The sequence below is a fragment of the Strigops habroptila genome, chromosome 4 (genome assembly GCF_004027225.2).
Source record: "Strigops habroptila isolate Jane chromosome 4, bStrHab1.2.pri, whole genome shotgun sequence".
In the NCBI taxonomy this organism is placed as follows: domain Eukaryota; kingdom Metazoa; phylum Chordata; class Aves; order Psittaciformes; family Psittacidae; genus Strigops; species Strigops habroptila.
In genome coordinates this window covers 59,868,475-59,888,899 of record NC_046358.1, presented here as the reverse complement: position 1 = coordinate 59,888,899, position 20,425 = coordinate 59,868,475, and the positions used below count along the sequence as shown (strand labels likewise).

The window sequence follows — 20,425 nt, the reverse complement described above, 5'->3', positions numbered from 1 at the left end:
TTACGACTCAGTGCTGGCACAGAATAGTAGAAAGTGATTTCAGGATTTGCCTGAATAGAGGAAAATAGCATGCTTAGTATTTTTCTCATCTGGGTGAATGTAACCAATGGATTCATTTTTGTAACAAGTGCAAGATGAGGGAAACGTTTTGTATCACTTGTAGTTCATCTTGTAGGATATTGATTACAATACCTTGTTTTCACTTGGTTTAATTTCATTGCATGTTAAGTATTCAGATTGAAATTTTCATGCTAAATTAGAGGAAAATACAATGGTTATGTTTAGTATTTTATAATAGCTGTTTAACTATGAAGGGCTTGTTTTGTTGTCTTTGGAAAAATGACTTGATAATCACTGACTTGAAAAACTCATCCACGTCTGACCAAGTTTAATGATTGTACAGAGATCTCAGAATTCCTCTGGTCACTTGTTAACATCTGGTAGTTCATTGTTTCTGCAGAAACTGACCTTATTTGAGATGCCATGTAAAGCATAAAGAGGTAAACAAAAACTTTGTGAAAGCCAGAGTAGAAGCCAGTGAAATGCAGCGAGAACAATCAGAATGCAGAGTGCAGACTGATGGCGAAATATGTTTTGATTGAAGCCTTTTGGAAGGCAGAACTGTTTTTAATAGTTAAAAGTACAGTACTTTGGTGAAACTGCAGGAAGAAGTGAAGGAAAGCAGCTCATGCAAATTGGCATTTACAAACTGTATCATCATGGCCAATGGCATTACTCTTGCAAGAAGTAATCAGGACCTGAATTTATATACCTCATAGATGTAAATGTGAAACACTCATTCTTTAGTGATTCAAGAATAAATTTTATTTTCCTTACGTTAATTACAAGTAAAAAAAAAAAATAATATCTTGGAGTCCTAAAACTAAGAAATGCTCAAATTCCAACTTATTTTCTTAGAAAGTAATTCTTTAAAGTAAAAGTTTTCATAGGAAATATAACAAAGGCAAAAGAAGACAGTTCTTCAAGGAAAAATATATTATACTATCTGTAGAAGAAATGCAAGCGCATTGGTTACAGTATCTTGTTCAGTTTTTTTGTGCTCAGTTTTTTGGATGAGATCTCTTGCCATAGTCCTATATGGAAAAAAATGCTTTCTCACAAAGTATTTGTTATTCATTACTGATGAAAAGGCTTTGTCATTAAAAAAAAAATAATTTTTTTTTGGTCAACTGCTCACAACGGAACAGGAGTGTGATTTTAATAATATTTCTGGGTTTAAACTTTTAAAAAAATCTAGTTAATCAAAAGATGTGTTAGTAGCAGTAAATCCTTGCAGAACCTTCCAGGCAGTTGATGGTACCTACTACTTCAGAAAGACATAGCCATAAAAAAAAAAAAAAAAAAAAACACCAAAAATACCATGTTCTGGTAGCTCTGTGCTTTTTAAGTGTAATTTTTACCTTTTAACTAAAAGTCATATCAACTTCAGTAGTTTGATGACATGCATCCCAGGAACAGAGTATGATGATAGCCTGCAAAGATTTCTGTTGCTCCCCCCAAAAAAATTCTGGAAAGCATGTATTTGTATTCTTGCATGGCGACATTTTATTTCAGTAGCGCTACTACGGCATGTGTGTTGTCTTTACTTTTTATTCCTGTAAATCTCTGGAGATTTGTTTTCCCCACAATTCCTTCTCTCTCTTGTTATCTCCCACTGTTACATTGTGCTGTCTATCCTAAAATGGTGTGAAAGCCATTAACTGTCAATGCAGATGTAAATGAAGTTTCCTTTCACATAAAATGACAGTACAGTACTAGGAAGCATTTCCAAAGTTTGGTGATTTTGTGCACAAAATGAGAGGAATGAGAAGGGCAGACAGAGCGCTGTCTCTATGGCAACACTATGGTGTGTCTAGTTCAGCTGTTTTCTCCTTTATGATTTTATAGATAGCTGGGATTGATCCAGTGAAGTTTAATATTGTCAAAAATAGAAGAATTCTATTCCCCCACTCTGATCAGAAATAGTAATGCATAAAGGACAATCTGATATACAAAAAAAATACATATATAAGGAAAACGTCAGGCATAACTTTTGATAATGTGAAGGCAAATACATAAGTCTGTCTCGAGCTGTGGAACAATCCTGAGTGCTCCAGCTTTGCATTGGGCTAATGTTTAAACTGTATTTTAGGTCAGGAAAGTCCCTGTGGTATATGTTTCCTTCTTGCTTTGTATCATTCCTCCACACTGTTGATGTGCCGTCTTAAGGACCACCATCTCCCCTAAATCAATCCCCACTTGTAGGGCTTGAAGTACTTTGAAAGGTTCATAGAAGTGGCAGTAAACTCCTGAGAGCTGTATGCAGGAGTAATTTATGTTGAATGAGCAGTTTATGCATTAAAGCTAATCAAAACACTTTTATTAAAAGGTTTTGACTTCAAAATGAAAGCTTTCACATAAGAATTGGACCCAAACAGTAAATTTATGGTTTCACATTGAAAACAGAAAACCTTCCTAGTGGTTTTAGATTTTTAAAATAGAAATTCTAAATTTTATCAAAAAAGCAGAAATATTTGTTTCACCAAAGCCAAAAGATCTAATTGAAGTAAACCTCAGACAAAATATATTGTAAAAATCCATACAAAATAATTGGCATTTTTACCAGTTTTTGTAATTCATCTAAATTTGAGATTCGGTGTGATTGAGCTCAAAATGCATGTATATGTTTGGATAATTAACGTAAGAAACAAGCTTTAATTGTATGAACTTTCACTTTATTAACATCTTAGGAACTTAACAAGAATGACTAAACCTAACACCATACACTGCCCTTACAACTTGGTTAGTCTCTTTTAATGGCTCTACAGATCTCCATTTAAAAACAAAAAGAACACAGCATCTTATCTTCACAGAAAACAGGACTAAAGAAAGCTGCAAATTTCTACCTCTCCTAGCATGATGTCACATGCTATTGTAAAGTACCATGTTTACCCGAGTCTTTGCATTTATAGTTATACACACTCATTGTGTTGACTGAAAAACACTAATCACAAAACTACATCATGCTTATAAAAAGAATTGATGTCTTAAATGTTATGTGTATTATTGAGACTTAGGGAAACTTCATTGTTTGACAGATGGAATGACACCCACTTTAAGAAATTCATAATTCAATCTCAAAAAAAAAAAGGTAAGGAAGAACATATGTGTTTGTTGGAAAAGAAAAAAAAAATTGTACCCATTTTTTTTTTTTGGTCAGAGCAAGCACATATGGCAGTTCCATTTTCTATCACTTATCATTTATCTTCTATTTCAAATTCAAATGTCACTAGGCAAGGAAAGAAGTTGGGTATTAAAACATAGAAAAGATTTAACTAAGAACAGTCATTGCTGGAACTTGATACTAATTGTTCATGGAAATTAATGGCCATCCAATTAAATCAAACTTACTCATCCCATTCTATCCTTGCTTTTGTTTTCTTTACGTGTTCCTCCCATTGGCAGTTACTGTTTTATGATGATTTCCCAACCATCTGTTGTCTTTCCTGGAGCCAAAATCATTTCCCTTTATAATTTCATGAGTAATCACGTATGCTTTATTTTCATGCAATTATATGTCTAGTTACTAATCCTAACTCCTCATGCTTGTATAAATACTCACTGAGTAATGGGAACGGTTTGCCATTTAAATTTCTAGTGAACAGAAGTCTATACACAAACTTTTAAACTCTTCCACTTATTATCTTTTTGCATTGTTATGAATGTAATGCTAATTAAACTTTTACTCTAATTCACATCTCCGGACACCAAAAGGCATATGTAGGTTAGATAGGTATAAATGCTGAGTGAAATGGTACATGTATCATATTAATGAAGGTGCTGAGGGGTTGGACATTGTCAGTGACTACACAGGACCAAGGAAATATAAAATGCAATTCTGAGCTTTTGCTACTCATGAAATAAATGATTTTGAAATGCCTGACATTACTATTTTAAAATCTTTGAAAGGAATTTGAAGGAGTAGCTACATTTTGTAGCTATTCCAATAAATAGCCTCATAAGCAATTTGATTTCTCATCACTGTTTCCCAGTAAAAACATGGTCAGCGTTTTGTAGGCGAAAAAGAGATACAAAGCTACACTGCTCTTGCAACATCCAATAGTATTTCCTTTGTAAATACAGCTGTAGTTACTCTGGGCAATTTGTAGCCTCAAAGAGAGTTTCCTGGATTTGTACAGTTAGAGTCCTTTGGCTTTGTAGTCAGCCTGGCCCTGGTAAAACACAATAATGTCATATATTGCAAAAGGATTCCTGAAACATGATTTGAATATAAATGCACAGTAAGTGATCTAAGAAGTGACAAAGTTATCCTAAACAGAAGCAGATGTCACCAGCACTATGTGGGATAACCACATCTAACTGGTTTGTGACAACCTGCAAAGAACATGTACACATATCAGCAGTTTTCAGAAACTGCAATTCTAACTTGAGACATCTCAGATTTTTTTTTATTTTTTTTATTTTTTTGTTTTGGTGAGGAAAGCCTGTTCACATTTGTTAATCATATCATTAGAGTGTACCTACTCTGAAGGTTTTAAACAGCTGGTATAGTAATGAATAATACATTATTATTATCTAAAGTAGCAATCCAGGTATGTTTAGATGACAATTCGAAAATGTCTGAAAGATGCACTGCCCAAAGTCCCTTCCTTTTGTAATGCTTTTTTAAAAATACTCAGATTAATGCTATTTTAGAACAGCATTTGTTCTGATCTGTGGTTTTAATGTCGGTGGTAATGACATAATTGCTTAGTTCTGTATGCAATTATATATCCATCTCTTACCTGGTTATAGGCAACATTCTCATTTTAAGGTTGTTATGCTGGCCTTTTTGTAGTCCAAAAGGTAAATGTACAAGAATCTTTTGTGGCTTGGTCTATTATTTCATTGTGAAATAAAATAGCCAAACTGTTACTGTTACCTCCTCTGAGGTGCCCAGAGACAAAAACATCTTGGCATTAAAGTGCTTTTCAACTTTTCATATGGATGTCAGTCAAATTTCATTGGCTCAGTGTTCATTTTATTGCAGTTTTATTTTCCTCAGCTTTTTTGGAACATGCACACGTTTAAATTATTCATTAGGTTAAAGGCTTACCCACCTTGCATTTAAGCAGAACTTAAGCAGGATTCTCCCCCTCCTCTGTGCAACTCTGAAATTCTGTTTCCATGTTTAAGTGTCGATATCTGTGAAAAAAACTTCATTGTCCGTGTAATGGTCCTAATTTTTTTGCATCATTTCATAAATAGTATACTTAATAATACGGCATCTAAATATGCCATCAAATTAGTTCTGTTAGTTGTAGACTTCTAGGAGAGTAGTATTTTAGATTCAATTTTAGATCTTAATTTTCTTCATTTTTCTTTGAAGCTAGTACACTTTTCAGGATGTTATGATTTTAAAGTTTATTCAGTAAAACAGATGTTGTGTAGGTGCAGCTGGTAGGCAGGAGGTGCAGAGTTGGAAGTTCAGGGGTGTGAAATGTGTTTCCATGCTTATAATGTTGTTTGTATCAATAGCAAAAGGGTTTACAGATGAATAAATAGTGTTCATCCTCGGAAGTGTATATGAGATGCAGTGTAAGCCTCTAAAAAAGAAGGATGTCACTTTTGCTGACTAGAGGTATAATAGGCAATTAATTTACCATTTCCCTAAAATATGCAGTTTTCATGGTCTATGTAATCACTTAAACTCTCAGCTTAAAATAACAGTGTTTTGACATCCTCAGTGCCACCTAGAACTGACACTAAACCTCTGGCAATGTGGTCCCCAGTGCTCTTAACTACCTACCACCTCAAACAGGCATCAGACTTAGACTGGCTTCTCTTCTGTGTAAACTTTTTTCTTCCTATTTGAAAAGGCTATTACTTTACTTTATCCTTAGCGCAAGCAAGATCAGAGCCTGGCATACTTAAAAGAATCTGGTATGCAGACTCTAATAATAGGCTTAGGATTATTACACCTTAATACAGCTCTGTGCAGAAACCTGAAGAATTACATGCTATTTCAGACTACCATATACTCCATAGAGTTATTAAATCCATGGAATCAATCAGATTTTTTTCTCCAGCATAAAATATAGAAGAATAACTGATGCAGAATTTTATTTCAAAGAACCATCATAACAATTAGTATTTTACCCTGTCCTGTTCTGTCAAATATGCTCACTTAATGACAACATTATTTTGTACGTACCACCGAAGTCAGAACTTGGATAACTGTGAAGCAGTTCTGTTCAGATCTGTCCTTACAAAATAGGCTTTTAGCATGGGTGAGGCAAATGGCTCTCTTATACAAACATAGTGTGCATAGCATCCAGGAAGTAAAATTCACATTGATTTCAATGGTACAGGCTCAACTCTATAGTCTAATTTGTTGAGCTAGCTCATATCATAGAGACAAAGAGTATATGCTCAGGCTGCCTTTTTCTACTTCTTCTACACTAATCAAATATTAAACCAAAAGTAACTTAAAAGTTTTACATCCTGAAAATATTATTTTAAATAGTTTTATCCAGTAACTCTCCACAACCACTTTCCTTAGTGAGCTCCCATACCTTGTATGGGGATATCACTAGAACACAACAATATTGATTCAACACTCAAAAATACATCTTGCAGCAAGTCGGGGTTTCTGTTGGTTTGTCAAAGGCTTTCTTAACCTCCCACCCCAGCATTGATAGCAACTAGATTGTCACTTAGGGGAAAAACTTGTAAAGAAAACCATGTTTGTTCTTTCAGCTTTAACACACACACCACACCTCCCTGAAACATTTACACACGAAACCAGAAACAAACATAACCAACCAACAAAAACCAAGGGGAAAAAAGAACATTTCCTTATGTTGCTCGGTACATGTCATGTCTATAGCTGGAGAACCAAATCATGCTAAGATAAAGAACATAGAATAAAAATAAAGAAAATGGAAAACATGAGGGTGCAGGACACTATCTGGTACTTTGCTTCACCCTGTGCTATGTGACAGGAATTGTCTGCTTCAGCCAACAAAAGCAGGATTCCCTAAGCTTGTAGGGTACTCAAGGTTGTCACCTAGAACTTACCTGATGTTTAGGATTTGATCTGCAACTCCTATTTGCCACTGGTTTTATGTATGTATATGTGCAAGGGAAGGAAAAGGGACATGTTTGTCTCTTACAGCAAATTCACATGAGTTACAAACTTTAGGCTTTTCCTGTGGGTATTAAACATGCTCAACCTGTCACAGATAAACACTTTCTTAAAATTTAAAAGCCTTAAAATGATAATATATACTTGTATTGAAAGCAGAGATAAAGATAATGATCTACACTCCTGTTTTATCAGGTGTGTTGACAATACAGAAATGAAAAAGGTCAGGTTTAGGGTGCACTTGAGTAAACACTAGATTCCTTCAGGGAGATCCATAGGCAAATCTTAGGACACTTGAGCCTGATGTGTTGCTGAGGTATGCCTGGAAGGATTTAGGTTCCTGCCAGCTTCATAAATTGTCATTCATGTGGAGGCTGGAAACATCTGAAATCTGCCAGTTTGTTAAAAACCCCAGTAAATAAAACCCACGAAAGATCTCTTAAGATTGTATAAGACCAATCAGTGCCAGTGCCTATGCCCAGGTAGTAGTTACTGACCATGCCTTAGATCAGCCCATTTCTCCTCCTTAATTACAGCAGCTCAAGAAGGACTCTGAATATTGGACAACATTATACAACTGTGGTTCAAATTTGTATTCATACTGCTTACAAGTACCAAACAGAAATTAATTAATAGAATAAAGTAACAAATACATTTTATGACAATATATAAATACTCCATTCTTGTCTGCACAAGAGTGGAGGAAAAAAGAATAAAAACATGCTTCCATTCGTCCTCTATTCCTTCACATTTGTGTTAAACAGCTACAGGATGAAATACAGTAAAACGGCCATAAAACTACCTATCTGTCTTAAAGAAGGAGCAGAAGACAGGTAATTTTTTTCAGAGTGCTCTGAAATTGGAAAATTATGCAAGGCGCAGATCTACTGATATAATTTAACACATGCAAAGATTTGAAAGCAAAGCACATCTCCTCCTGAAGAGTTCCTTTACACAGTTTCAATATTGATAGAGTTTAATTTAAATACACAAGTATTTTTTATTCATATTAATAACACAATTAATATTTACTTTCCTAACAAAGTATTTGAAGCTTTAATTGTATGTGCCTATCACAAGAAGAACAGGTGACAAAAGTTTTCCATTACTATGCATCTAAAGTGATTTCCAACCCTCTGCCTTTAAATGGTATGACTGTATCTGCCTCTTGTTTCTCCTGAGAGCACATGTGCGGAGAGCAGTGAGTGTCGTGTCACACAATACATACCGACTCAGTAGTATCAGCTCAGGTGCTGGATGCAGTAGTGAGCAGCTCCACACACCCCTTGCTTTTCCCCCGCAAGAGCTGACCCACGACTCTATTCTGCATCTGCAATGTCCATATTAGACATATTCTGAATCTAAAGATCATGTATACAAACACATTTCTTACTGTTTTGACTTCTGCTGTGTACTGCTTCAAATATAAAATTCCTATAGGGAATTCTTAGAAACCCATATAAGGCAATAAATCCTTTAGTTAATTGAAGTCATCTAGCAGGCTTTTTAAGGCTAATCACTGCTGTGTACTTGACAAATATATCAGGATACTGTACTCACAGACTGAAGTTGATACTGTCATTCATTATTTATTACTTTACATTAGACAGTTGTTCAATTGAAATGAGAGTTCGAGCTGTCCTGGGGCGGGCGAAACGGGATGGGGAGGAAGTCATCGAGTCACTGGCATCTCTTTCTGGGAAAGGCAGGACTAATGTCACCACTTTTAGAAACCATTCTATTCAGAGTCCTTAATTCAAGGGCTTTACACAGTAAGAAACACTGGAGCGGATGTGGCCAGAACATTTCACCCATTAACAAATGCCTCCTTCTGCATTTGCCTCTTGAGGATGAACTAGATACACTAATTTTTAGACATCTTACATTTAAAACTGTGATAACTACTGAAAATCATGGTCTTTGGGCTGTTCAGTTTTCTAATGTGCTGAGAATGCTATGAACTAGGAAAAACAGACCAATGAAATGCTACATTTTTACAGGGACTCAAGCATTTAGATGCTCAAAAAGCAGTGTGTTTTAGCATAAAACACAAAAAGAACCACAAAACCCCCAGACTTCAACTTGACTCTGTATTGGCCTAACTTCTGTAACTGAAGAAGACTTGGGTTGACACCAACCAGACCAGTATTTGGAAGAGCAGAATTGCCAAAATCGTATTTTAAATACTTCTGCATTTGTTGTTACCCACCAAAAGGATGCCATGATGAGGTCCAGCTTTTCAACTGTGAACAGGAACTTCCAGCTCAGACCTGATTTTATTTTTCATCTGCACAGGAATGGGATAGTTGCTCATCAGCATCACAGACCACTTCATGATTCAGCAGGATTTGATTTCTTCCTAAGGGAATGGCTGACAAAGGCTGGATGAATAGAGGCTCTTTCACATACATTGGCAGAAACCTACGAAAGTCTTGGCTGAATTCTCTAGGGCTGGCAGCAGCTATTAATCTCTCAGCTGAGCACTAAAACTCTGTTAATGAGTGCTTTCTCGCACATATACACAAGTAGCACTTCCAAGCACTTTTGGCATTAGAATTTCTATTCTATTTTGGGGGTAAAAAGTATTCCAGCAACCAAACCCTCACGGTATTTCTCTGCTATTTTACTTCACTTTTTTTTATTATTATTATTATTATATGACTAAGACATAAGCTGCTGCTGCTGCAGCTCTTTATTGCTACATCTCTCCTCCATTAAACTGTAAATCTCCTTGAACAATGTCAGAGCTGTTTCTCAGATGGTACTTGGAGACTGAAACTAGACAGGGCTGAGCAGCTGTCCTCCCCCTGCCCTATTTCTCCATCTCTATGTACCAGACAGTGGTGTTCCAGTGTTCAGCATTTCCCAGTCTGAAGCACCAGTTTAATTTCCCTCTAGCAGCAAAATGAATTCAGCTGTTAACGTCTTCCTGTGGCCAATTTGCAGGAGAGCTGCTCCCTCTGCTGAGTTTTCTGTCGATCGTCACCGGCACCTGATGTCCTTCCTCACCATGCTCGGCCCCAGTCCGGACTGGAACGTGGGCCTGTCTGCTGAAGACCTCTGTACCAAGGACTGTGGCTGGGTTCAGAAAGTCGTTCAGGATTTAATACCCTGGGATGCTGGCACAGACAGTGGCATTAGCTATGAGGTATTTGTAATATATTCAATACATAAAGTTCATCTTAAGCAGTGAAGAATTAAAGCTATCTGATCCATGGTAATGCCATTCATGTCTTTATACTACTCTTGTAAAAATTTTGTTCATGATGAATTGAAAGTAATTTAGACAGATGCTATAGCTACTGTCTGGTTGTTGCATCTGAATTCCCTGAGCATTATTATTAATGGATAATATTACATTCACCTGAGATATTATTATATTCATCTACTGAATAAATGGATGACTTAATTTGCTCAAAACTAAGTATCAAGGTGTCCAACCCCTTTGATACAGATCCGTGTACCATCAGCAGCTACATCAACTTGAGTTTTCTACTGTTTCAACTCCAATGCCAACTATTCTGTTTTGTACAGAAAACTTAACTGTTCCTTACAGTGACTGAAACTCTGGAATTCTCACCACTACAAGACCCTAAAAATCATACATTTTCTCTGTCTCCATCACTCTCTCTCAGTCTAGGAAAAGATTCACATCATCCTCAGGTAAAGTCCTGGTTTTGACCAAATGAGTTATGTCACATTCATGAACTGGTTAGCTCTCTGTAAGTGCCGATCATACCTAGGCTGTCAGTCTACAGAGAGTACAGACAGTTGGCGGTAGACAAGAATAGTCACATCCTCAAACACCACACATACTCATTTTTCAGATGACAGAAGTTGCCTAGTTTTTTTCTTTCAGACCTGGTCTCTTTAGAACCTAAGGAATTTCTCCAGTTATAATGCAACTCTGGAGGCATACTGAATATTTATTTTTTATTAAGGTAGTTGTGTCTAACCACACAACAAGACTTACACCTTATTGTGAACCCAGCTTCAGGGTTGAACCCCAAAGTGTTAGAGAAGTGCTTCCTGACAAAAAAAAAAAATTAAAAAAAAAAATCCAACACCTTACCATTAAGTACAACTGTACTGAGTTCGTCTTATATTGAAATTTCCCAATTTAGCATTTTGGAGAAGTTTTAATTTCTGCAGATGAATTGTATTATTAATTACTTGTTTCTTTTTTAACAATTTTTTCTTTTTGACTGCAGTCTCCTAACAAACCTACAGTGCCTCAAGAAAAGATCAGGCCACTTACAAGCTTAGATCATCCCCAAAGTCCATTTTACGATCCAGAAGGAGGATCTATCAAGCTCGTAGCCAGAGTTGTCATTGAGAGAATTGCACGTAAGGTATAATACATATATATAACATTCTTAAGCAAGCAAACCACCCCATTTCATAAACCAAAAAAACAATCCTCCCCCCAAATCTACCCTTTTTAACCTACCCCCAACAAAGATTATGGCAGAAAAGAACTAAAACTGTCTTAACGTATTATTTCTCCTACTTGTCGTAATAACTGCATCTGCTTAATTGGCGATTTTTTCAAGTACGCATAGGAATGAGAAGAGAAGAAAGTGCTGCAGATGCAATGGTGCCTCACAGTACACTGGGTTAGCACCCCTCGCTGCGTACATGTATAAGTTTCCTGTAACCAATTCTCCACAATAATTTCTTTGCAGGGGGAGCAGTGCAATATCGTACCTGATAACATAGATGATATTGTGGCAGATCTAGCGCCAGAGGAAAAAGAAGAAGGTACATTTTAAATTAGTTTGTGCTGTACTAATTTATATTTTGTTCCATTTTCCACTGTCATTTCTAGATAAAGTAAAAAACTGACTTAGGAGCAAAAGCCTCATTCAGTGCCAAAAAGCGATTTAGGCTTTCATCTTTTCTGGTATTTACTATTAGCCTTGCCTTATGTGGTAAAGAAACTGCATGCATACCTGGAAGATTACAATAACAATGGAAGCAATAGAAGGGAGAAGCCTCTTGGGGTTCAAATTTTTTTTTTTTAAATGAGAGTTGGCAATTACTCTTGGAGGGTGGGGCCTAAAATGGAGAAGATAGAATGCAGGAGGAAAGAATGTACCCTATTAGCATCTGAAGTAATCACCAGTCAAGTAAAGAGAAGCAAATAGAGGACTATTTTTAACATTCATTGCCTTTTCTTACTTTTATAGATGATACCCCGGAGACCTGCATATATTCAAATTGGTCCCCATGGTCGGCCTGCAGCTCTTCTACCTGTGAAAAGGGCAAGAGGATGAGGCAGAGAATGCTTAAAGCTCAGCTGGACCTCAGTGTGCCCTGCCCAGATACCCAAGATTTTCAGCCATGCATGGGTCCAGGCTGCAGCGATGAAGGTAATAAAGAAGAAAGGGTGGAGAAACTCTTGTAGGGTTTGCTCTTCCTTTAAAGTTCTTAAAGCTGTTAGTTGCTGCAGTGTGACTCAGGCTGTCACAAAGAGGACTAATTGCCAAAGAATACAAACTGGATTCATCTTAGTTGATGCACAAAGTACACAGAAGTAAAAAGGAAAGGAGTAAAGTAAGCAGTCAAGGAAGGACGGAATGTGAGAGGCAGCATAAAAATGCCATTGCACACAAATGGGCAGCTACAGATTTATCCACAATTCTGTTAATATTAGCAATTGAAATGGTTCTCTATATTTTAGATGGTTCCACTTGCATGATGTCTGACTGGATTACATGGTCCCCCTGTAGTGTTTCCTGTGGAATGGGAACGCGATCTAGAGAGAGATATGTAAAACAATTCCCTGAAGATGGCTCTATGTGCAAAGTGCCTACTGAAGAGACTGAGAAATGTATTGTAAATGAGGAATGTTGTAAGTATTTTATTTAGCTTTGTAAAAGCCAGCCAATAACAGGAGTACTGCCCAAACCATGTTTTCATATAAGCTCTACTAGTGAACGATTTTATCTGTCCATTTTAAATAGCCCCTAGCAGCTGCCTTGTCACTGAATGGGGAGAGTGGGATGAATGCAGCGCTAGCTGTGGCATGGGGATGAAGAGACGACACAGAATGATCAAAATGACTCCTGCTGATGGATCCATGTGCAAGGCAGAAACTACAGAGGCAGAGAAATGCATGATGCCTGAATGCCGTAAGTCTCTTCTCTGCTATAAAGATAAGCATCATTTCTGACATGTTCCTCCGTCACACAGATAATAGACCTAAATAAGAAGCAATGCTGCTTTTTCTTGTTCTCCTTAAAATTAGCTCCCTTAAGGAACGTGCATTAAGTACCACTTTCACTAGCAGGATGAGAATGTTAAGAAAAAAAATACAGTGGTATCCTATTACTGTATTACCCATATAGTGATGGTATATTAGCAAGCCATACCTAAGCAACTCTGATTTGTGGAATATGAGGTATATTTAATCATAAGGCTATAATAAAACAGTGCCCTCTCCTTTTAGCCCATGAACAGTTCAGAAATTGAAGTGCTCCTTTCATGCAGTTAGCCAGTCTCACACTTACTGTGACTATTCATATTGTTCAATGTCAAGAAACGTTAAGATTTTCATGAAAGACAGAAAGAATTAAATTTTAAAATACTTTTGCAGAAGTATCACATTTTAGACTATATCAATTTGAGTTTCAATCCGTCCACTGCAACAATCCAGATTTTTTTATAGGAGTCATGATTGAAACATACCTTCTTAAACTATTTATTTCCCAGGAGCACTGGGATTTTGCAGATATAAATAAGCTATAGAGAAAGATAGCAAAGAAAAGGTATTAAAATGCCGCAACTCTTTCATTTAATATAGTGTTTTTTGAGCATCTCCAGCAACATCATTCAGCTTATGATTCATTTTGTCCAAAGTGACAACAAAGTATAATTGGTTGATGACACATAAAACTTAGTACGTTTTCCACCTGTATTATTTTCAAAATGTGTAGCTTCATAATTTATGTACAATAAAAATTCATTACCTTTTTATTTTCATATTAGATACCATCCCCTGTCTACTCTCGCCTTGGTCTGAATGGAGTGACTGCAGTGTAACATGTGGGAAGGGCATGCGAACCCGGCAAAGGATGCTGAAATCTGCTGCTGAGCTGGGAGACTGCAATGAGGAGCTGGAACAAGCAGAAAAGTGCATGCTGCCTGAATGCCGTAAGTGTGGGAAACTCTCTGGAGAGAGAAGGTTAATTTTGAATGGCACAGTCTATGGGTCAAAACTTTATCACAAGTTTAGGTAGGATAGCAACTGTGGATTTTATTATTTTTTTTAATTAATACTATTATTATTGTTGTGGATTTTCATCTACCGAGAGCTAGAATATGACCATGTCTTCATTTCCGCTTGTGTTACTGAACCCTATGCTGATGACCAGCATAGGTATACGGTATTGGGTATACAGTTTCTGCATATTTAACAGACTACAAACTGTTGCACTACAAAGTGCAACAGTTTGTGCACTTCCCAATAGTAAATAAGTCAGAATTATAAAACCTATCTTTTACTCAAATGCAGTGTGTCTGCTAGGAAGGAAGGAAAGAAGAATTAAAAACATTTCTGTGGTTCTTTTAGCTCACAGAAAGAGCACAAAAGAGGCTCGCCCCCTCTTTGTTACATCTCTGAATGGTATCGTAGCTTTTTTACTGATCTACATATCCCTTTGCAACCAGGAATATATATGAGCCACTGGATGCTATGGAAACAGCTGCATTGATTTTTTACCTTACTCCACTAAAATCTCTCCCCTTCTTGAGTGGTGCAAATTTCTAGTTGCTTTGCAGTCTTGTGAAGCAGGACAGCCCAAGGCACTGCTGAACAAGTAAGATATGATTGCTTTTAGTGTCCTTTTGCCAGCTGGTTTATGAGGCTTTATAAACGAATTACATTATTTTTCACAGGAAGTATTAGTTAACTTGCTAATTCAGCTTTTCTTAAATTATGTGAAATATCATTTTCATTATTATTCACTGGGGCTGTAAGTTTTAAGCAGTGCAGAAAGATGAAAACTTTTAAGACATAATACTATTATCAAATCTCACTTATTGCATAATACTACAGTAAAGCAAGGCTTACATCTCAGAGGCATCAGATTCTTCGTAAATATAACTCAATTTTTAACAGCTTTTCATTATAAAACAGGCATATGGGTGGGAGTATTGAAGAAAGCACAGGGGAAGAATTATTTATACTTTCTTGGTAATTTTAGTGATCTGCCAGCACCACTCTTGAAAAAGAAATTGAGGAAAGTGTCAAATAATAATTCTGGCTAGAAACAGACTCTGAAAATTTTGACGTGTAGCCTCACAACATTTGCTGTAAAGACTGGAGGCTTAAGCTACATTCCTGTACTTAGGGTGTGAAAACTCATTAGGCACATCTGTGTGTTTCATCTTGACCTTATGTTTAGATCTCACAGCTTTCATGTAACATTTCTCATTCTTTGCAGCCATTGACTGTGAACTAACAGAGTGGTCCCAGTGGTCCGAATGCAATACCTCATGTGGAAAGGGCCATATGATCAGAACAAGAATGATTAAAATAGAACCACAGTTTGGAGGAACAGCATGCCCAGAAACTGTCCAACGTACAAAATGTCGAGTCAGGAAATGCCTGAGAGGCCCAGGTATGGAAAAAAGACGCTGGAAAGATGCCCGGGAGAAAAGGAGAAGTGAACAAGCAAAAAAAAATATAGATAGTGAGCAATATCCAGGTGAGTGTGAAACCATATTTCAGTATGCTTATGTCTCTTTGTCTTTTCTGCATGACAGGAGTTTGTGAGCAGCTCCACTTCATGCATTTCAGTCTAGGGAAAGTTTTAGCAATAAAGCAAAACATTTTTTTCAGTGTCTGACAAATGCACCTTGAGTACACTTAAGTGGGGTTTCTTAATTCCTACTGTAAGAACTAGGCACTATGCTATCTTCCATTCAAAAGCTATAAGTGTGCACACTTACACTGAGATATGTAGGTTAGACTGAAATACTAAAAATTTATTCAAATGACTTCTTTTTTCAGTTTGTAGGCTGAAGCCATGGACTGCTTGGACAGAATGTTCTACGCTCTGTGGAGGTGGAATTCAGGAACGCTACATGATGGTAAAGAAGAGGTCCAAAAGTACTCAGTTTACTAGCTGCAAAGACAAAAAGGAGCTAAGAGCATGTAATGTTCATCCTTGTTAACAAAACGCAAGGCTTCCAAGAGATGCACTCTGAGCTAAATGGAAAGTCAACCTTGGTTTGGTTTTTAAAACAGCAACAACAAAAATATAAAGTGTATATTAGTTTTCATTTTTTTGCAGTGTGGTTTGCTTTTTAGTCTTGCTGGTGCAAGAAATATATTTTATAAATATTTCCTCACAGGTTTATGCTGAGAGTAAATCTTTGATACTCCAGCCAGCCCTTAATGCATAAAAATAGTAAGTCATTATGAGTTATTTAACTAAAATGCAGACATATCTGTGGACATGGATTAGTCATATAGAAACACTACTTGTAAAGACATGGGATGCATGCATATTAACATTACTAAGTTAAAGTGACATGTTTCATATGTGGGAGGATTTCTCTCTCGATTAGAATTTGAAAATCCAAAGCAGTGCCTACGTGATTTCACAACTATGCCAAGGAGTAATTTCAGTGATGCTGGCTCAATACTATTGAAGGTGCATGTTTATCGTTTTACACTATTGGGTTAAGCTGATAGTTATAGTAATTATCCTGTATACTTTTCTTCACATGGATGCTATGGTCCATGCAAAATGGTCTTAGTTTCTTTAAATCTTAAAAAGGAAATAATTTGTGCAGCTCAATAGTGGTGCCTGCCCACTATATAGTCACAGCCAAAACAGCACACAAAGAAAACCTGTGAATGTCAGAATGTATTTAGATGCCATATTCTTACATTGGGTCTATACACTGCCTCTCAAAAAATGGGTACAGAACTACTAGAAATTGGTCCAAATACAGAGTTGCAACAGCTGTGTCACAGAACGACTTCCACATGAGACACTAAAAAATTAGATTCAGTTTCATCAGGATGTTAATCACAAGCAAAGAGAGAAAGAGGTTTATAAAATAACAAAAATAGTAGAGAAAAGGTGAGCCAGGTGAGCCAGGTTCTCATGCGTCCCTTATAACAAACAAAGGGAAGAGAGCCTCTGAAATGAAATAATGACAGCCTTTTAACATATTAGTTACAGACTGACACAAGAATATATTTACAGCAGTCTCATTTATGTTTTTTTACTCAGAGTATAGGAGGATCTAAAATTTACTAAATTTGTAAGAATTTCTTGTTTGTAGATATACCAGCCAGGACAAATGTCTTCCCTGACCACTTGAGTGATTAACAAACTGCCTGAGATTAGAAAACAACCCCTCACCATTCTAATTGCTATTTCACAGCATCCTCTGTGGAGTTTAGCTCTGATCCCTACACATAATCAGGTGTAGGACCAGCGAGACCTTGGGCTTCACTTGCTGTTGGAATACAGCACTGTTCTGTAAGTTTAACAGTATAATGACAAAGATGAAAGGGGAAGGTGATGGGTTATCTTTTGGTCCAGGAAAGGCAGCATAAAATCTATGTCTCTACATAAGTCATAACAATGCACTCAAAATGAAGACTGTTGATGTTGACACTTAAAACAAGCTTGAGAGAAATGAATGGAGAAAAATTTACTTTATAGTCTCTTTAAACCAGCCTTAAGTAATTTACTCACTTCCTTAACACTTGGTCACAATCCTGAAAACCTGACACCCAGGTTTTAAGTGTCCACATTTGATGTGAACCACAACCCACTGAGGCTGTTCAACCGCACCATCAGTACCCTGGGAATCCTCTCATTACCTTCCTGTATCCGAGTGGGTTAGATGGGCTGGCTGCATGACACTGTAGGGCTTTTCATTATTTCTCCACTGAACACTGCAAGGCCTGCTCAGGACTTCCACAGCTGTCGCATTCCACTCCCTCAAGGTATTTTACTGCTCTTTTTAAGATCTGGAATGAAGGGAGGGCTGGGGAAATAATGGAACCAACTGCAGTGTTAAGCCTCTCCTGCCACTACTAAATGAAATGGATGCAGGCCTATAGTGAACCAAGCCAGGAGGGAAAAAAGAATACAAGGTTTAATGCTAAAACCAAACATTCCATATTTTACACAGCTTGGCTCATTTAATAATATAATTCAGATAGTTTGCCTCCTTGTGCCTGTTGAAAAAGTCTGCAGTTTATGTCTCTACAGCACTGTCGTCACAGTGTAATAGCAAGACTGTCCCTAGGTAATGACCTTACCTTGCACATTACCGTTTTATGACCAAAAAAAAAGCAACTCCCAACCAAAAACCCCAGTGGAATGACACAGATACTGGAGGAGTGACCAGCTGAACATATTTCTAGTGAAGAATCAGATGTCTGCAGGGAAGAGCTACAGTGATTCCTGCCAGGCATTCAGCCAGGGCAGAGCTACCTGAGCAGTCAAGACCCCCACACCACCTACCTTTGTGAGCCGCTCTTGCTGAGCCCGACAGAGGCTGTGATCATGTGGGTTTTGTAAACTTGGGTCTGTGAGAGCTTGGGGCAGGGACCAGAAGAAGAAAGCTTGTCCTGAATGTAAAAAAAATACTGTGAGTTTGTGGACTATATTTATCTCATCAACCGTTACCACTTGTTCAAGTTAATCTTGCAAAATCACGCCTGTTTCTGCAAATAATCAATTAAAAATAACATTGTATTTTCATTTTCATGTTTGTTCCATTTCATCAACCTATTTTGGTTTTTAATTACTCCCTTTGCCAAAGGCTACATAGTCCAAATACACCTTTAGGTACATAGGAAATACACAACATCTTCCTATACGTGCCACAAAATCGTGCATTAAAACAATCTGGCATTCCTTTCACTGTGGTCCTTACTAATTCGATTCTCCATATATTTTTTGTTCCTCTTAGGAGGCTGTCCAGTGTGATTTCCAGTCATTTCTCTTAGGCTTATTAAAGTAATGAATGTTGAATTTTTTTCCCCCCACCTTGTTAATACATGCAATGACACCGTAGATTGCACTGGGTCAGAAATGTATGATCATTCCTGCTTGGGTTCAGCTTTTCACACTGTTTTACTGTTGAAACATTTTACAAATCACCTGTCCTTCCTATAACTTGATACAATATTTAAGCTTGCTACATTTTGTAAAAAAACCACACAAATAAAAACAAATGAAGAAAAAACAAGGGATTGATTTTCTATTCAGAAAAAAAGCTCTGATATAAATCTCTAAAAGTATTTCATTGTTACTGTAAACTTTCTAGTAGTATAATAGCCGCTGATTATCAGTCAATAAAAATAAGAACGGTTATCTCTCCTATCTTCCAAATAATCCTGCTGAACTGAAAGCACAGATGTCATTCCAGTTTTGTAGACCTCAACAATCAGATCTTAGCATTGTGTATACATTGTGGTTTTTTTCCCTAACATACAACCTGTAGAGGCTTTACACATAATAAAAGATAAAAGTTAGGGGCTTAACAACTGTACAGTAGGACTCTGTGTGCAGCATATGATTCGAACAAAATTTTGTTTGATTGCATTTTTAGATTTCCTTCCTTGTTTTTGTTTGCTGTGGAATTATGAAAAAGCTACCATGAACATTTCTTACCAAAGTCTTGTGTAGATGTTTTGTAGCTGTCTGGCTAACACATTATTATTATTATTTTGGAATAAAGACATCTTTACTATGAATTTTATTCTTGTATGAGATTCTGTTCAACCAATAAGATTACATACATCAAAACCCCCATACACTTATCAATAAAAGCAGTCAAGGCATGATTTTATTTACATTTCACTCGTTTCAGTCTAACAGGATATCTGAAGTGAGCTGGATTTTACTAGAGCCACTCATTCTTTCCTCTTGGAAGTGATTTGTATCAAGGTTTTTGTCAGATAGTTTGTTGTTCTTCAAGAATCACTGACTAACTTAGGATCATCACTCAGATTACCCTGAGTTGCTGTTTCGTTGCTGTTGTTGATGGTTCTTAATAAAAGAGAAACTATTCAAAAGAACATATTCAAAGCCTTGTGAATGGAAATATAGTTAAAAAATGAGCTTTTAAAAAGTCTGACATTTTGTGAAACTTTCAACTGACCTTTTGTGCTACTAGTAGACTATTCAGGTACACTGCGAGTGCAAGCATGTCACTGATAATTACACAGAAAAGTACAGACTAGTTTTCTCTGTAAGGGGTCACAGAGCACCTCAACCAGCACAGTGACCATATGGC

At 36.8% G+C, this 20,425-nt stretch overlaps 1 protein-coding gene across 3 annotated transcripts in view; it reads left to right on the top strand.

Annotated features, from left to right (window-relative positions):
- SPON1 (spondin 1) overlaps positions 1-19,883 on the top strand; it is a 258,133-nt gene extending 238,250 nt beyond the window's left edge. For 2 of the 3 annotated variants that reach the window (XM_030482967.1, XM_030482966.1), the window contains exons 8-16: positions 10,094-10,295; positions 11,359-11,499; positions 11,833-11,908; positions 12,337-12,519; positions 12,831-13,001; positions 13,114-13,281; positions 14,138-14,302; positions 15,595-15,858; positions 16,164-19,883. In XM_030482967.1, coding sequence (XP_030338827.1) covers positions 10,094-10,295; positions 11,359-11,499; positions 11,833-11,908; positions 12,337-12,519; positions 12,831-13,001; positions 13,114-13,281; positions 14,138-14,302; positions 15,595-15,858; positions 16,164-16,327 — 1,534 coding nt within the window. In that variant the 3' untranslated portion in view covers positions 16,328-19,883. Of the gene's footprint in view, positions 1-10,093; positions 10,296-11,358; positions 11,500-11,832; positions 11,909-12,336; positions 12,520-12,830; positions 13,002-13,113; positions 13,282-14,137; positions 14,303-14,818; positions 14,968-15,594; positions 15,859-16,163 lie in introns of all 3 variants that reach the window. The other variant, XR_003990959.2, reaches the window with a different exon arrangement.
- Positions 19,884-20,425: the final 542 nt, after the last annotated feature.